Source organism: Sardina pilchardus, chromosome 12 (assembly GCF_963854185.1).
Source record: "Sardina pilchardus chromosome 12, fSarPil1.1, whole genome shotgun sequence".
Classification (NCBI taxonomy): domain Eukaryota; kingdom Metazoa; phylum Chordata; class Actinopteri; order Clupeiformes; family Clupeidae; genus Sardina; species Sardina pilchardus.
This window is the reverse complement of record NC_085005.1, coordinates 28,411,787-28,434,366: the sequence shown is the minus strand read 5'-3', so window position 1 is coordinate 28,434,366 and position 22,580 is coordinate 28,411,787. Positions and strand designations below refer to the sequence as shown.

Genomic DNA, 22,580 nt, shown 5'->3' with positions numbered 1-22,580 from the left:
TAGCAGCTAAATGGAAACTGACAAAGCACCTTGCCTCCACCACCATCACCATGGAAACTTGTCTCAGTGGACAAAGTGGGGAGGGGGGTGATCTAAATTTCAGAGCTTGGTTCTCATTCCATCATTAAGCAGTTTTGCAGTCTTTAGTCTAGCTAATAAAGCATTCATTGCTTATCAGAGTGTAAGACATGTGTGGTTATATTTTAGGATTTTGTAATGTTAAACTGCCCATTTGATTAAAAAAAAACACATCAGCTGGAATTATTTATTGCTTAATTATGCTATTCCTCAGTTTCGTTATCACTTAAAAAAAAACCTTTGAATGTGAGTTTAAGATACCACAGCGGTCGTTCCATCATTGTTTGTGAGCAGTAATACTGTAGCTTTTGATATCTTTGTTGAATGATACAGATTTGCCTTGTGTAAATCCCTTGCATAAAAACTGAAAAAAGTCAGACTGCTGGCATCTTAATGGAATGATGGAACCCATAAACATATCAAGTGAGCAATTTCTGAGCTTTTTCCTCCTCTGTAGTTGCATAGCAACAGAACAGTCTCCGGTGGTGGGCCATGAGAGCATCGAGGTAGTGGCTTGTGATTAAGTCTGTCTTGCCTTTAATTATGAATGGGCTTCTGGGGCACAACATTCCAAAATGGCAACAAGAAAACATGACAGTGTCTTGCTCAGGTACAACACTGATAAAGCTGAATTGAATTGCATAGCTCACAAATACCTAAGCACAAAACAGATCAGTCCATTTGAATACAATAGGCCTATATAAAACACAATACACTAACGAATCCACTCTTCAAACTCAATTTTTTATTATTGCAACTGGAAGACAATACATTACATAAACATTATTGTAAGTATCTGGATAAAAAAAGGAAGAAACATAACATTTATTGTCACATAAAAGACAAGTGTGATATTTACAAGCAGTTATGATATATTTCTAGACTGTTCTTTGGCAATGTGATTGCACATAGTGGAAAGAATGTGCTACCTCCAGTCTGAACTAGCCTTAGAGTGCCTTATGTTTTTGGATTTGCTTCCTCTAAGGTGGAGCCCATCCTAAGGATTCACCAGATCGGCAGTGACCAAAACAACAAATAAACTGTATTTTTTTTATACACAGGTGTTTGGCAAATTTAATACAATTATTGAAGAGTCTAATTTTCTGGATATTCGAGGCAGTGAATTTTACTTCCATCTTCCAACTTCACGCTTTCTAAACTCCACCCTCCCTTTTGCTCAACAATGACCAAGATCAAACTGCAGACATTCCCCTTTAAAGAGCAAAATCCCACTGTCAACTTTGGTGTCCATGTACAGATAAGTGCCTGAATTGACAGCGTGATCATGCTGACTTCAAGTGTCATAACAAACATGACAAGAAATGACTGTGTGTGCAAAGACACCCAAGGCAGAGACAATCTGACCCTAACATTCTGTCAGCGTCCTCAATCACCACAGGCCACAGACAAGTAACGCAACCAGACTGGGTTAAGTGTATATTTTACAACGCAAAATATAGCTGTTTTTCTCCACATTGTTGCATGTCTTTTTTAAGGAAACACCCAAACTGAGTGTATTTTTGATGGGACCGAAATTGACTGGATGTCACTGAAACCACACTAAACCTGACCATCAAAACATTCCTCTTAAGTTCTCAACTTATTGTGCAACTAGAATGACTCAACAAAAAATTATAACCTCTTTTTTTTTGTACAGCTGCATGTATCGTTGTAATAGCCTCAAGGTAAACCTGCAACATACCGGAGATATATCTTGCACACTCTGATTCACATTCCATATTTGCTGATTATGTTTGAAACTAGTCGTACATCATCCACTTTGTACGTGCTGGAAAATTGCTTCAGTGACATATTAAATATGTAGCATAGCTTTAACCTGATCACTAAATTTGACACGGTGATGTTTTTACACACAAGCACACCACCCTATGTTGTGAATGTCAGCACAACTGTCGCTTGTTTGTCAAACTCTTAAACTGCTATTTATGTAGTCAGTATATAAGTGAGCCATTCGAGGAGGAAGTTTTGTGACAAACACACATTTACAGCAAACAAACATAGTAAAACACTTTTATAAATTAGAAATTCAAAGATGTCTCTTTAAAAAAAACACTGGTCAAAGACACCCAAATACATATATATAAGGCAGGCACAAAGTTAAAGGGTGTACAAAGTGGACACACACACACGCACACGCACACGCACACACACACACACACACACACACACACACACACACACACACACACACACACACACACACACACGCACACACACTGTTCTTCTTCCTTCTACAACACTTACGCACATACTGTACTGTGTGACTCAAGTAGGAGAGGGCTCTGTTTTAGCACACTGAAAACAGAGCCTCTTATCAAAGAGTGACATTTCTGACAAGGAGTGTTATTGGTAAGTGCCTGCTTTAAAGGAGAAATTGTTCACTTGATGACAAGAAAAAATAAAACGCATATAAGAACTGAGGAAGCCTCTGTATAGGATTCATAGTTATATGAAAATAAGTCATGCTTCATGCTAAATACATTATTATCTTACATGGTTTGAAAAAAAAAATACTTTTTCAATCTTATTTACAGGTGCCCATGCATTGCAACTCAGAAAACCCCATAGGCCAAACTGCCTTACCTTACGAAAAAGAAAAGACAAGAAACATTTTCTAACTTTGTACAATGTTCAGTGTTGTCCGGAAAGGACAAAAATTGCTTAGTTTGTTTTGAGGACTAGAAATCAAATCAAAGTGACCAACCAAACACTCCAACACAACGATATTGTAACATGATAGGCAGGCTTTTTAGTGTCACTTATCATTCAATCTGAGTGTTGACTTGATCACAGACATAAAGATTGGAATAATCTACACAAGATGTGATGAAATGATATTAATATTGCCTCTGACCCCATGCATTCTGCTCACAATTACACAGCCATGGACACACATTATTTCCTGCACTGAGACACTGAGCTCATTTGCACCAATGAAAAGACTTGGAAAGTATTGAGACTTGACCCTTTACAATACGAACATTGTCCTTTAAACACAATGCACTGGACTTCTGATGGGAATTTTCAATATAGGTATAGATTCTGTTATAACATTTATAGTCATCTGCTAATTATGTGATCTTAACAGCATGTGGTAGCGTGTTAATTATGTTATCTGCGTGTGTCTTCTTCCTGTCGTGTTTTTGTCTTTGGCACTCCTGATTGAGCAGCAAGTAACATCTGAAAAAATAGTGTCCCTGTCTAAATAACCGGTTGGGTGAATTGCTACAACTTAGCCAGTTGGTGTGTATCTCAGCTTCTGCTCAGAGCCTAAATAACATTTATGACCTAATTCATATAGACACAAAGCAGGCTTTCTAAATGATGACATCCACAATATGGCTTTTATCCTCTTGCAGAGACAAACGTAAAACACAAACAAACACACACACATGCACGCACGCACACACACACTAATACACACACACACACACACACACACACACACACACATACACACACACGCACACACACACGCACACACACTTACATGTTCAGACATACATTCAGACCTATTTCACTCAAACTTGTACACACGTATGATAATATATTGTATAAAATAGAATTTGAAAACAAAAAAAGGGAAACAGTGATTTTTTCTCGAATATTGCCACAAAGTAGAATTGACCTGATATCCTGGAAATAAAAATAAACAAAACTTTTTAAAATCTGTCAGAGAAAGAAAAATGCTCTCTCCTCTTTTTGACCTCCATGTATTACTTTCTGTTTACTTTCGTTTTTTGTTGCTTATTTTTAGTGTTTGCTAGTTCCTCTGCGCCTCCTTATCCTTCTGCTCCTTCTGGCCCTTGGCCGTGCGGTTGGTGATGTTGTTGAGGCAGGAGCGGACCCCGGCCAGGTGGAGCAGGGACCCCGCCGCCTCCTTCATCTCCTCGTCGTCGCTGTCGGGCGGCTTCTCCGCCGCGCGCCTCTTCTTCAGCGGCAGCGTGTCGCCGGGCGTCCGCGGCTGGCGACCTTTGACCCAGAGCACCCTCCTCCTCAGCGCCGCCTGTTGATGCTGCAGCTGCTGGGAGGAGGAGGTGGTGGTGGTGGTGGTGGTGGTGATGTCCCCGTCCAGCGGAATGTCCTGAGGCTCCTGCTTGAACTCCTGCTTGACCTCCACCGTCTCCCCGCCGTCCATGACTTTCACCTTGATGATGTCGTCTCGACAGGGCTCGTGGGGCGAGGAGGAGGAGGAGGAGGAGGAGGAGGGGGACGAAAAGGCGCCCTGGTGCTCGGGCGACTGGCTCGACTTGGCGCTGCTGTAGGTGTGGTCCTCCTGCGCGTCCGAGTCGCTGGCCGAAGCCGAGTCGCAGAGCAGGCTGCCCGTCCCCTTGGTGAGGAAGTCACCCAGAGCTGACCTGAGAACAGACGGAGAGCATCGCGTCAGAGGTGCGTTCAAGTTCACGAACATATTAGGCGAACGTTTGCGAACGTTCGCCAACAGTATTCCGTTAGCCTTGAGTTTTTTGGCGAACGTTTGCTAACTATCGCAAACAGTCTGAGGAGGTGGTGCGCCGCGAACATACAATGGGACTGGACGTGAGTTTGACGAACGCAACAATGCAATTACTGTTAGAATGGAATATTAACACCAAATCGTTCAAATTCATATTCACCGCGAACGTTCGCCACTGTTTGCCAAATTTGAACGCACCTCAGTTGTTGCACTTTCAGCATGTTAAAGGTGCCATATGTAATGTTGACGAGACCAAGAATACAACTGCTCCATTTGCTGGACAACAAACACTACATGCCTTTAATAAAAACTCAGTCAAATGGCCCATTCGCTGATATAGTAACTCAGCCCTGAGTAAGACAAGACAGAAAAATGAGACAAGTGAAATATTTGGTAGATAACAAAGTGCCGGGGATCGCACATCAGGTGAGTGGCGACTGACACAGACTCTTTCAGGAACTCTTAATCATTTACTCTCCCACACATCAGCTGAGTCACGCCAGACCAGCACCGAGTCGGCACCAGACCCACACCAGAGCCGGCTGTCTGAGCTGGAGCTGTCATCATATAGCCTCCCCCCACCGCCCCCCCCCCCCCCCCCCCCCCCCACACACACACACACATCACTAACACCCCCCCCCCCCCCCATCACCCATCTCTTGAGGTCCAGGTCTGAGTCTTGCACTCAGTTCCATTAAACATTCAGGACGCTTAGGAGACATGCGGTATGTTTCTTTCATGATGGAAACTCAGTCACACACCCACCGCACCCCACACACTCCACCCCGCCTCGACCTGTGATTGGGAGAGGAGTAGCATGGGGGGTTTCTGCAGCATAGCGAGACTGTGATGTTTTATGGCTGGAAATGCAGTCTGGGGCGTAGACTCATGACATTTCTATGCATACAAAGACTTATGTGTCAGTTGGGGAGTGTTTCTGTTGTATGATATGAATTGATATATGGTGTGTGTGTGTGTGTGTGTGTGTGTGTGTCTGTCTGTCTGTGAGTGTGTGTGTGTGTGTGTGTGTGTGTGTGTGTGTGTGTGTGTGTGTGTGTGTGTGTGTGTCTGTCTGTGAGTGTGTGTGTGTGTGTGTGTGTGTGTGTGTGTGTGTGTGTGTGTGTGCTATTCAGCCACTCCTGCTCACCTCATAGCTGAGGTCCGGCTCCCTACAGGGCTGATGTGAAGAGGTCGGATCACTGGAAACAGACCCTGGCTCGACACACGGGAGCCATTTTGGATCACCCTCTGCGGAACTGGAGAGAAATGAACATGCAGTTAGGAATGACCCAAATAAATAAGACAGGACAGCTACTGTATCATACTTTGTAACAGTAATGCGTTCTAGTTTTAATGTGCTAACAGATAACATTAGATGTTTCTACAGGCATCTCTAAACAGCAGTAATGCAGTTTGGTGTAGTTTAAATCTTTCTAGATGATCTAAGATCACTAAGACTACTGTAAGATGACTGCACAGTGACATCACCATGGCAGTGTATATCTGTCAGTATATCAAGCACGAGCATTTCACAAGCATGACAAACCAGAAATTTCCCATCTTTCCCTCAGCAGATCATAGTGTGACTCTACCAGGTTACTATCCCCCCCCACCCCCATACACACACACACACACACACACACACACACACACACACACACACACAGACCCACCCCACCCCCACACACACCCCTCCTCCTCGACCCTTCCTGAAGCCGGGCCGGCCGTTGCCGCAGCAACCGCTCTCCCCCATTCCGCATGCCACAGCGAGGTAGATCATGCATCAGCCCCGCGCGCCCGACAGGAAATTCCAGGCCGTGTTCGACATGGCCCTGCTGCATAACACAACAGCCCACTCCCCCCGGCCAGCCCGGCCACCACAGTATGGGTGTGAGTGTGTGTGTTTGTGTGTGTGAGTGTGTGTGTGTGTGTGTGTGTGTGTGTGTGTTCGACATGGCCCTGCTGCATAACACAACAGCCCACTCCCCCCGGCCAGCCCGGCCAGCCCGGCCACCACAGCTCTGGGTCTGGACGCGTCACGGAGCCTCCTGGATACGCGGCAGCTGGCTATCCGAGCACGGCTGCCCCCCGACACCCCCCCCCCCCGCTCCCCCAGTACACAGGGCAAGGACAACCTGACATCCCCACCTCTGTACTGTACATACGTATCCACTGGTGTGTCTGAGTTGTGTACACAGGGAAAAGAGTTAGCGTGGTGTAGACCGGGGAGGTGTCAGAGATTCTTTAGAACAGTGAACAGTGTGTGTGTATGTGTGAGTGTGAGTGTGTGTGTGTGTATGGGGGGTGGGGGTGGTTCAGTGTGCTGTGTATTTGTGCGTTCGCTGTTGGGTCTTGTCTTCCCCTCAGCTCTGTCCAGACAGGGCCGTGTGTAATCAGGCCTCACTTCATTTCTCTGCAGAGATTACTAAGCGATTCCACATGGCACAGGGAGCGGCGGGCTTACACAACCACACTGAACACACTTTCAAGTGCGCAGAGAGGCACGGGGCGCAGGCATGTATTTGTGTGTGTGTGTGTGTGTGTGTGTGTGTGTGTGTGTGTGTGTGTGTGTGTGTGTGTGTGTGTGTGTGTGTGTGTGTGTGTGTGCGTGTGTGTGTGTGCGTATGTGTGTGTGTGCGTGTGTGTGTGTGCGCGTGTGTGTGTGTGTGTGTGTGTGTGTGTGTGTGTATGTGTGTGTCACATCCTGGGGCTTTCCGTGGGGAAAATAAAAAGACATTTTTGCTAGCCTAACTTCAAAGCGGTTTGGCTGGTAAGAAAGGGCAGGCAGGCAGGGAGGAGGAAGTCTCTGGAGTTTGTTTGAGGGATGAAGCCTCTCTGCATCTGAAATGGCTTGATGAGTTCTGCTGGAGATGTGTGTGTGAGAGAGAGAGAGAGAGAGAGAAAGAGAGGGAGAAAAAGAGGTACACAAAAATGTGCGTGAAAGAAAGAGGGAGAAAGAGAGGCAAAGGGAGAATGATACAGAGAGATAGTGAGTGAGTGAGTGAAAAACGGCAAAGAAGGCAAATAAAGGGAGTCAGTGAAAGAGAGTGAGAGAAAGAGATACACTGTATAGTGAGACAGGAAAAGTGAGAGAAAGAGAGACAGATGTACAGTGTAGCAAAAGAGAGAGGCAAGAAGAGAGAGAGACAGAGGGAGGAAGTGAAAAATAGAAAAAGGGAGGCATCCTCCACCTCGTTCCCAGTGACCAAAGCTGGTCCGTGCAAATCAAAGGAGGCCAGATCTTAGCCTGTATTCCTATTCCCCCGTCAGTAGCCTGTTGAGAGCCTGGAGGTATCACACAGACTTGAAGCTAGCCATGGAGTCCAACTCCCACTCATCTCATTGGCCCATACGCTATGCTAGCCACTTCCGCCTAGCAAAAGCTCAGTGCTGGCACCAAAACGATAGAGTGCCAATCATTTGAACTGCAAATGCCCCATGATGACCACCACAGTAACCAGACCCTGACACTGATTGGCCACGCTTGTGCATGACTAAAACCAGCCAATGAGAAACAAATGTCTCGATACTAAAATAGCCAATGCTAACTGGCTGAAGCTACCCTTACAGCCTCATGATACCACCCCCCCCCCCCACACACACACACACCCCAATCCCGGTCAAGAGTGCCCTCCAAGCATCCTCCGGTCAGCAAGCGAGCCAGCCAGCGAGTCAGCAGAGCCAGACACATCGGTCAAAGCGGCCGGGCCCCACAGAGAGAGCGAGCGAGCGAGAGAGCGAGAGAGAGCCGGCCGCGTTTCAGACACACTCTCCTCGGCGGCTCTCAGGCCCATTATTCCATTATCAGGAGCGAAGGAACCTGAAAGAGGATGCACTTCAGACGGCTAATGTATCCATTTCCCCCCATTTAACGTCTCTGCTGCCTTCCACTGTTTGCTCCGAGAGCACTCTGATTTGGATTGAATGTCCATTTAAACTGCCTGCGAAGCCACCAGGGACTGAAAGAAATCCTGGGAGACGCGCAGAGTTATCTAAAAAGAGTGGAATTGGTGTGAGTGTGTGTGTGTGTGTGTGTGTGTGTGTGTGTGTTTGGGGGGTGGGGAGGGAGGGTTAGAAGTGGCAAAAATGAAAAAGAAAAAAATGGAACAGGAATACTGCCAAGAGAGAGGAAGGGCTATTCTGATTGTGGCCACTCATTTTGAATTTCAAACAGCCACTTTCTGTCATATCCTGAAGCAGGTTGCCTAAATTTGGCACTTTTTGTTCTCAAGGAGCCGGGGAGATTTATTCGCATAACAAAGCAGGCGTACAAGTGGAAACGGCCAGAGGCACCGTACCTTGCAGCAAAACTCCTCCATTCTTCCTGAAGAGTGGACTCCCAGACCACAGAGGCGTACTGGGGGAGAGGGAGAGATACAAAAGAGAATAAAGAAAGAGAGAGAGAAAGAGAGAGAGAGAGAGAGAGAGAGAGAGAGAGATAAAAACACTCTTAGATTACTACCCAGACAGCAGCAGGTACTGTATGCCATGACCAAATCTGGCCCAGAACAGAGCCACATGCGGGGCAGACCCGTCTCATTACAGAAGAGAACAATAAAACCATGATATTCCATATATGACAAATGGCATTTGTCTGCTCTTTATTTATTTCAGCTTATGAGAATACACAAAAAAAATCAAAAACCATTATCCGCTGTTTTTTTTATCAGCTCATGAAAATACAAAAAAAAACAAAACATGATGTTTTTTTTTTTGTTTTGTTTTTTTTTCAACCACCACCATCAGACCAGCGGGAAATCACTGCCATTCATCAATTTATGAGGTCATTAGAGGAGATATGGAGTCGGGGGGGGACAAGGGGGAGGGGGGGTGGAGGAGAGAGGGAGAAATAAAAGAAGGGGATGAAGAGAGATGAAGAGAAATGAAGAGATAAGGGGATGGATGAGAGGAGGAAGGGAGAGACAGGCGGCCAATCATCTGATCAAGTGGCAAATTCACCCCCAGAGAGCCACTGAGGGGAAACCAACGCTGGCGTTTGGCAGGCCGGTGCGGTGCGGTGCGGTGCGGTGCGGTGCGGAGGGGTGCGGAGCGGTGCGGAGCGGTGCGGAGCGGTGCGGAGCGGTGCGGAGCGGTGCGGAGCGGTGCGGAGCGGTGCGGAGCGGTGTGGGCATTCCGTCCAGCGTGATGGCTGATTACAGTCATTACAGTGCACTGGAGAGAGACACCACTGCTGCCATTTGCTCCCCATCGCTGCTGTCTAGGGGTGAAGCCATCCTCACAGGAGTGCATGTCCATATGACTACATAACACAGCCCACAAACACACACACACACACACACACACACACACACACACACACACACACACACACACACACACACACACACACACACATACACACACACACACACACACACACACACACAACACACACACACACACACACACACACACACACACACACACACACACACACACACTTCTCCACTACAGCTACAGCGAATGGAAACACTTGACAATGGCAAACAGCGTCAGCAAAAACAACCATGTATGTGAACATATATTTAAAGAGAGCCCTCAATGGGTGCTATTTCTTCTATGCTAATAACATTCCCCACTTCCTTAAATACCTGCTTGACTGAAGCTCAATGCAACCACCCTGTTATTACCCCACCCTGGCACCTTACTACTGCGTCAGCGCTAGCCTACCATTAGGCTACACTTTTACACCTCCTTAGCCACTGCCTCACCTCCAAACATTAGTAGAGGTCCTCCACTCTGGTACTGTTGATATTACAAGTCAACACCTAACCCAACACACGCTTCCCTTCCATGCTCCTGACTACTCGGTGCTGATAATCGGTTGGAATAGTGTGGAAGAGTGTTTTTCCTCAGTTTTTCCCTCACGTATCCCATTCCCAGAGCCAGGACTGTCCACCAAACACCAGCCTCTCCGAGCTTTTCCACCTACACTCCAGACAGACAGCTCCATTAATATGAGTGGAATTTCCATCCAGTCTAATCATTTAAGGATGGCGCCTTAACAGCTCCCCTGGCATTCTGCCCTTCTGTACCACTTCTTTCTACTACTACCACCCCCACCTGCCCGCTACTACCTCCACTCTCCTCCACCCAAATGAGTGTGTCACCACTCCACCCTTTTACTCTCTCTACTGCAGCAGCCCTAATCTACCTCTCCACTCCTCTCCTCTCCTCTGCTTCCTCTTCCATCAGAGCGAGGGGGCTGGAATTTACAGTGAACTGAGTCAAAGAGCATCAAATCCAGATTAGTGCTTTGCAGCTCACTGGGCCCTAATGAATTAGAGGGTCAGCTGGTACATGAAAACGGAATTTGGAACACATCAGTGCTCCAGGCAGGTGCACGGCGCAGCCTGAATTTGACTCGTTTCCCGTGATGAGAGAGGAGAGAGTCTGCACACGCGGCGCGCACGCTCCCTCCGGCTGCTTTTATGGATGAACTGGATTATGCCACTCTTTTTTCTCTCTTTTTTCTCCCTCTCTCTCTCTCTCTTTTTTTTTTTTTGCTGTTGTTGTGAGCGATGAGGAAAAACATTAGGTTAATGGCCCTCGCATGGTCCCCCGCGCAACTTAACAAATCCTTCTGAGCCAATACACAGTGGATGGGGAATGGTTATTATGAAGTATCAATTAATAACAAAGTGATGATATGAAAGCAGGTTCACTTCTCTCCATGTCCGTGTGGGGGAGGCGGAGCGGAGGGGGGCAGGTGTTGCTAGGGGCGATAAAGCATTTCCTTGCGCTAACTGCCAGTCTTTTCTTCTTTCTTGTTTTTTTTTTTTTCCCTATCGCTCACCAGACAAATGGCTTTGTGGTACCACTGCACCTGTCTCTGCCCATGTGTTGCCATGGAGGCGTTCCGGTCGCCATGGCAACCCCGACGATTAACGGCTTGTGTAGGGCAGGCGCGCAGCAGAATGTTACCCGGCAACCCTCCTCGCTCCCCACTCCACCGTCCCCCCTCACCCCCCCACTCCGCCACCGCCAATCCCCCTGCCAACCTCCGGAGCAACCACGGCAGCTGCCGATGGGAAGTAGAGGAATGCAGAACGAGAGACTGACCGGATACCCAGATTCCCTTTGATGACTTTTCCCTCCCTCCCTCCCTCCTCCCCCTCCTCCCCCTCAACCTCCACCCCCCCTCCACCCCCCCCCCCCCACGACCCCCCTGCCTCCTCCAACTAATCAGCTGAATCCACCATGCTGCTCATTTACGACTGATTGCTCGCTTGTGCATTCAATCACACGTGCACCTTGAGATTCCTTTGTGCGCGTGCAGAGTCGAGGAGGACCACCGGTCTGTTTAAGACGCCGTGAGCATCTCGATACACGCAGGAACGAAGAAAAAAAAAAAAAACCCCGATAACAATACCGACTTGCCAACGTATGCGTTTCTCCACCTCTCAGGAGTGGTGCCTTGCCACCTGCAGAGGGATCTGAGAGAGTCCTAATCACGTTCTTCATGCATAAACAGCACGATAAGGAGATTAGATGTGTACTTAACGTCTCCCTGTGCCACACAGAGGTCCTCGGAGAGACTCTCACACATTTGTTCCACCTCCTTGTTCTTTAGTGTCGAAAGTGACACTCTAAGGTTTTACAATGAGGCAATCACTCCACCTCTCTCTCTCCCCTGCCACTTCTACACTGACCTCACAGCTAAAGGTGGGTGGGGGGTGGGTGGTGTATGTGACGAGGGGGTTGGGGGTGATGGGGGTGGGAATAACTATGTAGCATAGGGGCTGTAGGGGGACATATTTGGATCGGTGCGTTGCCAGCCAGTGCAGCTCGTCTGCCACACAAATCCCCCCAAGATGACTAAGACACAAGGGGATGTGAGGAGCGGAATTATAATAACAAAGTAATACTCGTGGCCAGCGGAGTGAGAATAGAAGAAGAGGCAAAAGGGAGTGAGAGAGAGAGGGAGAGAGAGAGAGAGAGGGAGAGAAAGGGAAAGAGGGAGAGAGGGAGAGAAAGGGAGAGAGGGAGAGGTGGATGGAGGAGAGGACGGCACCGCGGCACTCAGCATGAAGCGTGAATGGAAGGGGATGTGAGCAGAAGGGATGAATGGAAGGGGGTGGGGAGAGAGAGAGAGAGAGAGAGAGATGAAAGGGAGGGATAAACGAGTGGAGCAGCGGGGATGATGGAAGGCCATTACCTGTGATACGCCTGCGGGGAGGTGGGGGGGGACGTGGGGGGCGTGCTGGAGGACAGGCGCGGAGAGTAAGGGTGGTACGGCGTCTTCTTCAGCGCCTGGATGAGGTTGTGCCGGTACTCGGGGTCGATGGACCAGAGGGAGCCTTTTCCTATGCTCTGTGGGAGACACATAGAGAAGGAATAGAGATGGAGGAGAAGAGAGAGGGAGGGAGAGAGAGAAGGGGGGAGAGAGAGGGAGAGAGATTAGCTAAATTCAAATGTTATTGCTGTAAAATGGAAATAAAACCTGCTGTCGACATTCCATCCAATCCAGAGTCAAGTGACTGGACTGGACGGCATCAAAAGCTGGAAATGTGAAACGGTCTTGCAGATCCCTGCATCAGATGAAGAAAGTGAGCCAATGATTGATGGAGGCCTCCAGAGGCAAACACACCCAGGGAAGAAGTGCTCATAAAACTATGATGCACTACAGGATCAGTCCATTCCTCCATGTGCAGCAGGGTCAGACACAGAGGATTCAGATGTAGAACGCACAGGGCTCGGTCCAGACCTTCGGTCAAACTCTCTTAAAGTTACATTTGCCATGCACGCTGTACCCCCCATGCAGAGAAGCCTAATAGTGTTTAACAGCAGTGGCCATATCTGACAGGCTGACAGCCGTCATCATTCACATGTGACATAAATACAGCGGCTCCCATTTGGCTGCCTTCAATCTCTGTTTTTACTGCTAACACGAGTAAAAAGAACGTCACCGTGACTTTCGCGAGAAAGCTTACACATCGCCTTAGGTTTCTCTTGCCAGCACTGCTGCTGTAGCATTGGATATTTTAATGTTTTTCTGTTGTGTTTGATGTACGGGAGGAAAAATAAACAAATAAATATTTAGACAAGGCAACACACACAGAGTACTACTGGAGAGGCTCCTTGGCATCCAGCACCCGCCCAAACACATGTAGCTCTGTCAGGAAATCAAAGGTGAAAGGCTAGGGAAGAAAGAGATTAGCATACCGTTATCTCCTCAATACCCAGTTAATATTTCCTCCTCAAGATCAGTCAAGCACCTCATGAAGACAGTGGAACCTCTTTAACTTGCGTACTCCGAAGGCAATGTGGGCACTTTATTTTTAGATCAAAGGAGCCACCCCACCTAATTAAGCTGTCGGCTCTCCATCAGAAGCCCACAGAAACATTACTTCAGCTTACCCCCCCCCCCCCCCCCTTCCCCAACACACACACACACACACACACACACACACACACACATACCCCATCCACCACCACCGAAAAAAGCGAAAAACAGGCATCTCAAACAAGCCATGAAATTCAATACTTCCGTGCTTTGATCTCGGCTGTCAAATGAGATGTGGAATATGGGCGCATGGCGACAGACGAGGCGGCGGCATGCGCGCGGAGAAGAGCCCTCCGACGGTCCGCACGCCAGGCGCGGGCACGGCCAGTCAACCGGAGGCTCAGCTGCGCGGCTCTTTTGATAACGCACGCGTTAATGAGCGGAGTTCACAATGCCACCTCAATGCCACACCTATGCAAACTGACTAGATGCTCTGGCAGATAGACTGTAAGTGTGCATTATCCGCCGGTGGGAGTATGTCTGCTTGTCTTTGTGTGCTTAACACAGATGTGTGTGTGTGTGTGTGTGTGTGTGTGAAAAAGAGAGAGAGAGAATAATATAATGTGTGTCTGCATGCACTTAAATTAAAGTGTCGGCATGTAGGTGCATAGGTGTGTGCGTGTGTCTTTGTCTTTGTGTGTGCTCATTTGTCAGTGTGTGTGTGTGTGTATGTGTGTGTGTGTGTGTGTATGTAAATGGGTGTCTGCTGTGAACACCACTCGGCATGCGTGTGTGTGTGTGTGTGTGTGTGTGTGTGTGTGTGTGTGTGCATGCATTGTGTGCGGGCAGTGTTCCCCCCCGCCGTGTTTAATATTACAGAGCGCCAGTCTCCAGCGGGAGCCCCTATTAGCGGGGTGGTGCGCTGCGCTCCCCCCCCCCCCCCGTCACACACAAGCCCCCAAGTGTCTGCCTCCACTAACAGTCCCACCAGGCCACCGCCGGCACTCCTCCACACCTCCGCGGAGATGACCCCTGCCGGCCCAGATTTCGCCCCCACGCTGGGAGCCACACGCACGCCCGCGCCATCTGCCGAGCCATCTCCATCTGGCGCTGCCCAAGGAACATCGTCACATCACCTCCACCTCCATCAATGCCAAACCCCCCCCTCCACCCTCCACCCTCCACCCGCAGAAGCTGGAGCATCAGCGGTCGTGGTCGTTCGATGAGCAAATCAGGGGAGATGGAGGAGAGGCGAGGAGGAGGAGGAGGAGGAGGAGGAGGAGGAGGAGAGGAGGACCTGCACCTGGATTACATCCGTCTCCTTGGCAACAAGAGCGACTGAGAGTGTTGTGTCTCCTACGTGTGTGTGTGTGTGTGTGTGTGTGTGTTTATGTATATGTGTGTGTGTGTTGTCAGTGAATGTGCATTTGTGTGCTGAGATGTGCATTTGTCAGTTTGAGTAAGTGTTTGTAGAAGTGCACAGTATGTTGAAGTGAAAATACATATGGGTCCTTGTGTGTGTCTCTCTGTGTAGAAGAGGATTCTAGTGTCTGTCTCTCTGTGTGTGTGTGTGTGTGTTTCTGCATGTCTTGTCTTGTCTTCAGGCATGTGCATTTGCCTCAGTTGTGGTGGAGGGCAAGAGGAGAGGACTGTGCAGTCTTGGCAGGGGGACCCCATGTCCTCTCCCCCTCCAGAGGAGCACTGTGAGGTGCAGCCTCTCTCTGTCTCTCCGTCTGGGCTTCATGACAGCTGATTTAGCTAATCCCCTCCCGTGCCGAGCGGCGCGATCGGCTGTGTTCTCCAGACGCGCGCGCTAAACGCCGTGAAATGGGCCACTGTCTCGGCGACACTGGAGGCTTCCTCCGCGGCTCCAGCGAGCGGCTCCCCCCATCTGTGCGCCATCATGTTACAGGCTCCCACTCAGGCCCATTCACTCACCCAACAACAACAACAACAACAACAACAGCAACAACAACAGCAACAACAACAACAACAGTCACAGAGAGTAAGACAACGCACCAAAAAGAGAGATAGAGAGGGAGAAAGTGAGAGGGTAAAAAGAGGGGAAAAAAGAGACAGGGAAAGAGGAACGGACAGAGAGAGTGGGAGAGAGTGCCAGCACAACGTGGAAAAAGAAAAGGAGAGAAAGAAAGAGAGAGATGAGCTAAAGAAAGAGGAGAACAGAGAGAGAGAGAGAAAGAGAAAGGGGGAGGGAGAGAGAGCCGGTAGAGGAGGGAGAGGATAGAGGTAGAGAGACAGAGAGAGAGAGAGAGATAGAGGGAGAGAGAGAGAGAGCAAGAGAGATTAAGCATCATTCATTCCCTAAAGAAGCGTGCACTGTGAGGACAGCAGGGTGCCTGTTTCACCAATTAGGCCGCGGCTGGCAGCTCACCTGCTGTACTGTGAAGATCCGGCGCTCGCGTGCATTGTCCCCGCGTTCTAAATCGAGAGGGTTATTGTCTTTGCTTTTTATTTAGATTCCTCCGCAGCCAGGCTGGGCTGTCGACTAAACTCCTCAAGCTTCAAGAGGCAGACATTCTTTTTTTTCCTCCCTGCTCTTTTCTTTTGTGCAAGGACTTTTTGGCAAGGCGAGTAGCCAGGCATTGCTGAATAGCTTACAATATCCACCCTATAAAGGGAACACGGTTTCCTTGCATTGTGCTGGTGTGTGAGAATCTGACAGAGCCTTCATAGAGGCTGTTAGTGGGAAATGGTAATGATTTGCTGCCGTGGCCAGTCAATGGACAGTACGCAGTCAACATCATGTCAAAAGGGTTCTTCATCAAGGGAAAATATGGCTCTCTGATGGATAGTTTTCTGTGGATCAGTCGAGGAGATTTGAGCGTGTTGCTGTCTAAACGTTCACCCTCAGATGGTCTCCAGACTCAGAAGGGCCGGGTTCACCCAGCTGCTGGGGGAAAAAAAGACTTCTTGGAAAGTGCAGAACAAATAGAATGGCAATGTAGACAAAGACTTTGGGAGGGAAAAAAAGACTTGAGACAGAGAGAGCGAGAGCGAGAGAGACTTAAAAAAAGCTTTAGCTGATTTCACTCCTGTCCTCCAAAACAGAGCTGTGCTTTTTGTTTAACATCTGGCTCCCTTGTTACATAAAAGCAGACTGAGAGTTGTTATATGGCCCGGCTGTAGCTGACCCTAATGTCTGCATACCACCATAACCACTGAACTCCCCTGGGTACCCAACCTCTCTCAAACAATGTCAACGCTAGCCGACAGCTAATGGATCTGCTAAAACACTTGGCCGCTGCAGATCCTCCACTGTTTTAGCCAAAGCCTATATGACACTGGCGTTCTCTTTCATCTTTTCATCTGCAAAGCATTTGAGAATAGTTTTGTGGCATGTGTGTGTGTGTGTGTGTGTGTGTGTGTGTGTGTTCAACTGGGCATGTGACGTGTGTGTTTATCAGAGGCACAGGGGCAGAGGGCAGCGAGGCTTAGCCTATCATATTGTGCTGCGAGAATCCTGTTTGCAAACAATGAGAGGCCATTTCGGTTTCCTTTTTTGTATGCATGTGTTTGTGTGTCTTTCACACACACTCTCTCTTGTTTTCCCTTTCTTTTCACAAGCTTACACACACACTCACACACACATACTGTAGAGGCAGAGAGAGAGAGAGAGAGAGAGAGAGGAAAATAGATAGCATTCATTAAGCAAAGCCTACCCTACACAATCACTACTAACCTCAGTGAGCTTTGCTGTGTGCTAGGACGTGACCTAGAAATACACTCACTGGAACAAATGGGGCATTGTCATAATAACGTCCACATCTGCAACCTGATGGAACGATGATTTAGTGCGTTTACCACTAAAACAGCCATTTTCCCCCAAGCACATCTGAAAAGAGACTCGGGCCATGCACAGCGAGGACTTGTTTCATTTAATACTTTCAATTGAATTTGAGAAATTGATTCTGACCAGTTTGGCATTACAAACTTTGTACTCATTCTTCCGCACATGGAGGGGTGCACTCTGAAATGAAAATCTGCAGAGTGAAAATTATGGTACAAGATTTCTGGCCGCACCGGGAGAAAATTGGTAGCAGACAGAACTGTCTGTCATCATGGATACAGTTTGCTGCTTAATCTCTTCGATATTCTTACAACTGTTGGCAAATATGCCATTGTGCGTCGATGAGAGACGAGGTATTCCTTTCACCTGTGACATTTTACACAAACCAAAAAGCCATTTGTTCAACCTGCCTTGTGGAGCACTATTTCTTTTTCTCGTCACACACCCCAAGCGCACACACACACACACACACACACACACCCTGACACAGATAGTGCTCACGCAGCAACACAGCCAAATCAGTTTTCCTGTTGCTACAGCAACTGCATACTTTTCATGTCAACTGCAACCTAGTTACTATGGAGATATGTATACAAGGCAAACTCTTTGCAGTCATAGCCTAGAACCAGATGACACAGCCGTGAGAGAGTCGGAACACTGAGACAGGTACACACACACACACACACACACACACACACAAACTCACACACACACACACACACAAAATTGCACACACATTTAAGCATACACAGAATCTCACGCACACGGAACAACACTGATCATACTTGTTGTTTATCCTGTGTCTGCTTTGTTGCCATGGTATTTCATGTCGTGAGTTCAAAGTCAAGTTTTGATCTCTACAAAGGATCGGATTGCAGTGTGCTAAAGAGGTGACTTACATAACCAGATCACAAGGTAAAATGTGGAGAGGCAAAAAGACTCCAAACGTGGGCAATTAAAGCACAGATGATGACAAAGAGCAGGGTTGATGAAAAAGCACGGCAACTTTGATCAGAGCTCTCCATAGGCAGAATTTAGTCATGTTCTTGAAGTTTTGTGCTTTAGTGCATTACTATGACTTTGAATTGTAAATACGAGTTTTGAAAGGGGGGGGTGGCTAAATCAAAACAGCTTAATATGTACAACACAGTGAGTCAATGTGACTTTAGAGAAATTCCTCTGAGATGTTAAATTCATCCTCCCACGTACAGTAGGCAGCGAGGGAAGTGCTTTTAATTGAAAGACGTGGAACCCGGCAGAAGGTCCATTAACTATTCATGTGGAACACTTTTGAGACGCTAACAGATAAAAGTGTACAGTACGTTCATCCAAAAGGGAAACACATAACAGCTGAATAACAAACCCAGTTCTTGAACTAAAAGGAGCAAAGAGCTCCCCTTTGCATTGGGGGCCGGGGGGGGGGGACACATGACTGGACTCACCTGACTGCGGTCCTTATCCACCTTCTTGAAGCACTTGTTGAGCGAGAGGTTGTGGCGCACCGAGTTCTTCCAGCCCGTGGGGGCGCTGGCGAAGTATGGGAAGTGCTCCAGGATCCAGCCGTAGATGTCCTTGACGGGCAGCCGCTTGTTGGGCGCGTCCTCGATGGCCATGAAGATGAGGCAGCTGAAGGAGTACGGCGGCTTGCGGTTGGGCCCCGCCGGGAGCTCGTACGCCCCGGCCTCGGACGGCTCCGGCGACGAGGACGGCGAGGAGCGGTGGGACGGGTCCCGGCCGGCGCCCCCTCGACCACCACCTCCTCCTCCTCCGCCGCCTCCTCCTCCTCCTCCTCCTCCGCTCCCGCTGGAGCCGCCTCCGTCCTGGACGGGGCTGACGCTGCGCAGGCCCGGGTGGCCCAGGCTGGTGAGCAGGTCGCTGGTCTCGTGCAGCCAGCTCAGGCTGGTCAGCTCCTCGTCCTCGGCGCGGCTCAGCGAGGCCGACAGCGAGAGCGACAGGTCGGCCGCCTCGCTGTCGGGGTACAGCTGGCTCAGGCCGCGGGCCACGCTGCCGCTACTCGGGCCCTCCGCTTTCTTGCCCGGCGGCATGATCGGACCCATCCAGCCCAAGGCTCCTGTGGGCAGAGGAGGGACAGGGGTCAACAGGTAGGCAGTACCCAGGGCATAAGGAAAACGCAAATGTACAGTACCCGTAATTTCCCCGACTATAAACCGCGTCTTATACATTGATTTTGCAAAATAACATTCAGCTATGAGGTTAATACAGGGGGGCAGTTAATATGGTGTTAATATGGTTTTGTTTCTTTTAACTTGCATAAAACACTGTCCTGTGGCTTATACACAATGCGGCTTATATGCGGGAAATGACTGTATGTGCCTGAAGTGATCAGAATTTTTCAAAAGCAGTAACGCATAATTATCCCTTTTCAAATCGCAATTGGCTTTGCCCACGCCTGAATTCCACCCCAGTTCCCTGGAACTTTTGCGTTGGTAGCATGAAACATACTTTGCGTGTACTCTCTTGTAGACACCTTCATTGATCGCACGTTAAAAGAAGTCAGGTAAACAGATGGAATCCCCAGACAGACTGGTACACACCACATGTGTGTACTGTATGCCTATACCTGTATTTGTATAGCTATGTCTGCCTAAAAGCATGGATCTTCCAATTGAAGAGTACCAAGAGAGTGCCTTTGAGAAATAATGTTAGGAAAACATACATACATACAAAAGAAACAAGGTGTCTTAAATGCATGGACCCTTTCAGAAGGATCAAGCTTGCTTGATTTCTAAAGCCCTCTTACAAGCTGCCAGGTGTTGCAACAATGATCTCAACATCCAGCAATGTTTCGTTTCCACTTAATACCTTTTTGTTACAAGATTTTCACACGGTCCAATAAGCTAGTAGCCGAGGCCAATGTAAACTCTTCATGCCAGAAAACATCAACTCACAGCTCACTCCGCTAAAACAACTCATGTAAAGAGAGTTAAAGGTCACTTAACGTGACATTGGTCTTGGATCCTGCGTAGATATTTTTCAGTCATACGATATAGCTTTTCTGGCTTTAAAAGAGATCTATGAAAAGCCTGCGACTCCATTCCAAACATGGGTATTACATGGCAATATCAGGCCTGTGTCACGTTACATGTCCAACTGCAAGGTCAAAGAATCTCAGGGCATGCTCTCATTTTACAATAGATGCACCATGTATACCCTACACCCTATATTGCCTGTCAGCTTCTGTTGTTTCTCTATGACACTCTGTAAGCTAAACACACAGAGACATCTCATACATAAACACATAAACACACACACAAACGCACACACACACACACACACACACACACACACACACACACACACACACACACACACACACACACACACACACTCCAAACGGCATCAAAATGGCTACCCCTGTGCCCCCTTCCGTTGTGGAATGTGTCGTTTGCCAGAGGGTTGGATCACAGAGGGGGTCTGACTGGCCTATCTGAAGATTCTTATCTAAATAAGAACTTATCGTTCACCACTAAAGTCACAGTGGGTAATCTCTCCCCCAAAGCTCTTCTGCCAACGATCCACACACCAGCCAGAGTTACTCACTCACGTCCAACACAGACACAGACACTAACAACCAAATAGACTCACTCACAAACACACATATACTGTACACCTAACACACCCATGTTAACATACATATACATATGTAACCACTCTTTACAACACATACCGACCATACCAAACATGTCCACACATACACATAATCTCCACATGCACCCTAAATATACGTATGCATATATTTGCATTTACAATCCCCACATACACACACACATGCACATACACACACACATGCACAAACACACACACACACACACACACACACACACACACACACACACACACACACACACACACACACACACACACACACACACACACACACACACACACACACACACACACACACACACACACACACACACACACACACACACACACACACACACACACAAACAAACACACATACACACAAACACATAGAGGCATAGAGGCACTTAACATCTGGAGAGCAGATCCCCAGAGGTCAGTGGAAACTAGGTGGGGTTTACGAGTGAGATTATGCCTGGGTGTACCTCTGGTATAATTATACACACACAACCACAGACCCAGAGACACAGACACCAGATTCTCTGCAGCGCACACAACCACAGACCGAGAGAAACACAGACACCAGATTCTCTGTGGCTCACATTCAAATCCCCCACATATGCCGTCTGGCCAGGGTGTTTTCACGTTTCATATCCACGGATTTGTACAGGCTATTAACACCGTACATTATTTTTGAAGACATCTTATTCCCTCACAGTGTAACAACCATTTCTATAAATGTACCATCCTCGACTTATTTTGAATAATAGAGGCGTTAACTTTTTTGCCAATGTGAAATGTAATTTCTATTATTCAACATCCAGAGCAGTAGCTGCATGACTATTTTCTCCACAACCCTCTGTGGATTTCAAAGCTGTACATCCTTATATAAATTCACGTCAATTATTGTAAAATAATAAATGTCGGGCCAACCTCAAGATATACCATCGACAAAGAACCTTTGTTCCGTGCGTTTCCCACTGAGAGTACATGCCTAATTAACAAGCACAAGTGTCGGAAATAATAGCACAATAAATTGACAGTGACTGTAATGTATTCAAATTGCCTGATGATAGATTACGCACTATAACGCTGAAAATAGAAAATCCCGCCGTAAACAAATTGACGGCAAGAGCAGAGTGAGCCGATAGACAAAGTCATCACTCAAGGTGTGCAGGGAACGGGGAAGGGCGACTGCGCAGCGCAGCGCTATTCCCATCGGCAGTATAGGGCCGAGCACACGTCCCGGGCTTTACTTGTTATGTTGCCATGGTGGCACTGCCATGAAACATTACGCCTGACAGAAAGGGCCTGGCTAATTTTACTGTTGCTATGATGACCAAACTTCTCAAGGTGAGGGGCCTATCGGAGCCATCAGCGAGACA

The 22,580-nt window shown here is 48.0% G+C and overlaps 1 protein-coding gene across 1 annotated transcript in view; it reads right to left on the bottom strand.

Annotated features, from left to right (window-relative positions):
- Window positions 1-801: 801 nt before the first annotated feature.
- The window catches only part of ches1 (checkpoint suppressor 1), a 33,225-nt gene continuing 11,446 nt past the window's right edge, over window positions 802-22,580 (bottom strand). Inside the window, exons 2-6 of the mRNA XM_062551126.1 lie at window positions 19,032-19,660; window positions 12,714-12,868; window positions 8,854-8,912; window positions 5,703-5,811; window positions 802-4,457 (exon numbers count right to left, since the gene is read on the bottom strand). Coding sequence (XP_062407110.1) covers window positions 3,863-4,457; window positions 5,703-5,811; window positions 8,854-8,912; window positions 12,714-12,868; window positions 19,032-19,646 — 1,533 coding nt within the window. The 5' untranslated portion in view covers window positions 19,647-19,660 and the 3' untranslated portion in view covers window positions 802-3,862. The remainder of the gene's footprint in view (window positions 4,458-5,702; window positions 5,812-8,853; window positions 8,913-12,713; window positions 12,869-19,031; window positions 19,661-22,580) is intronic.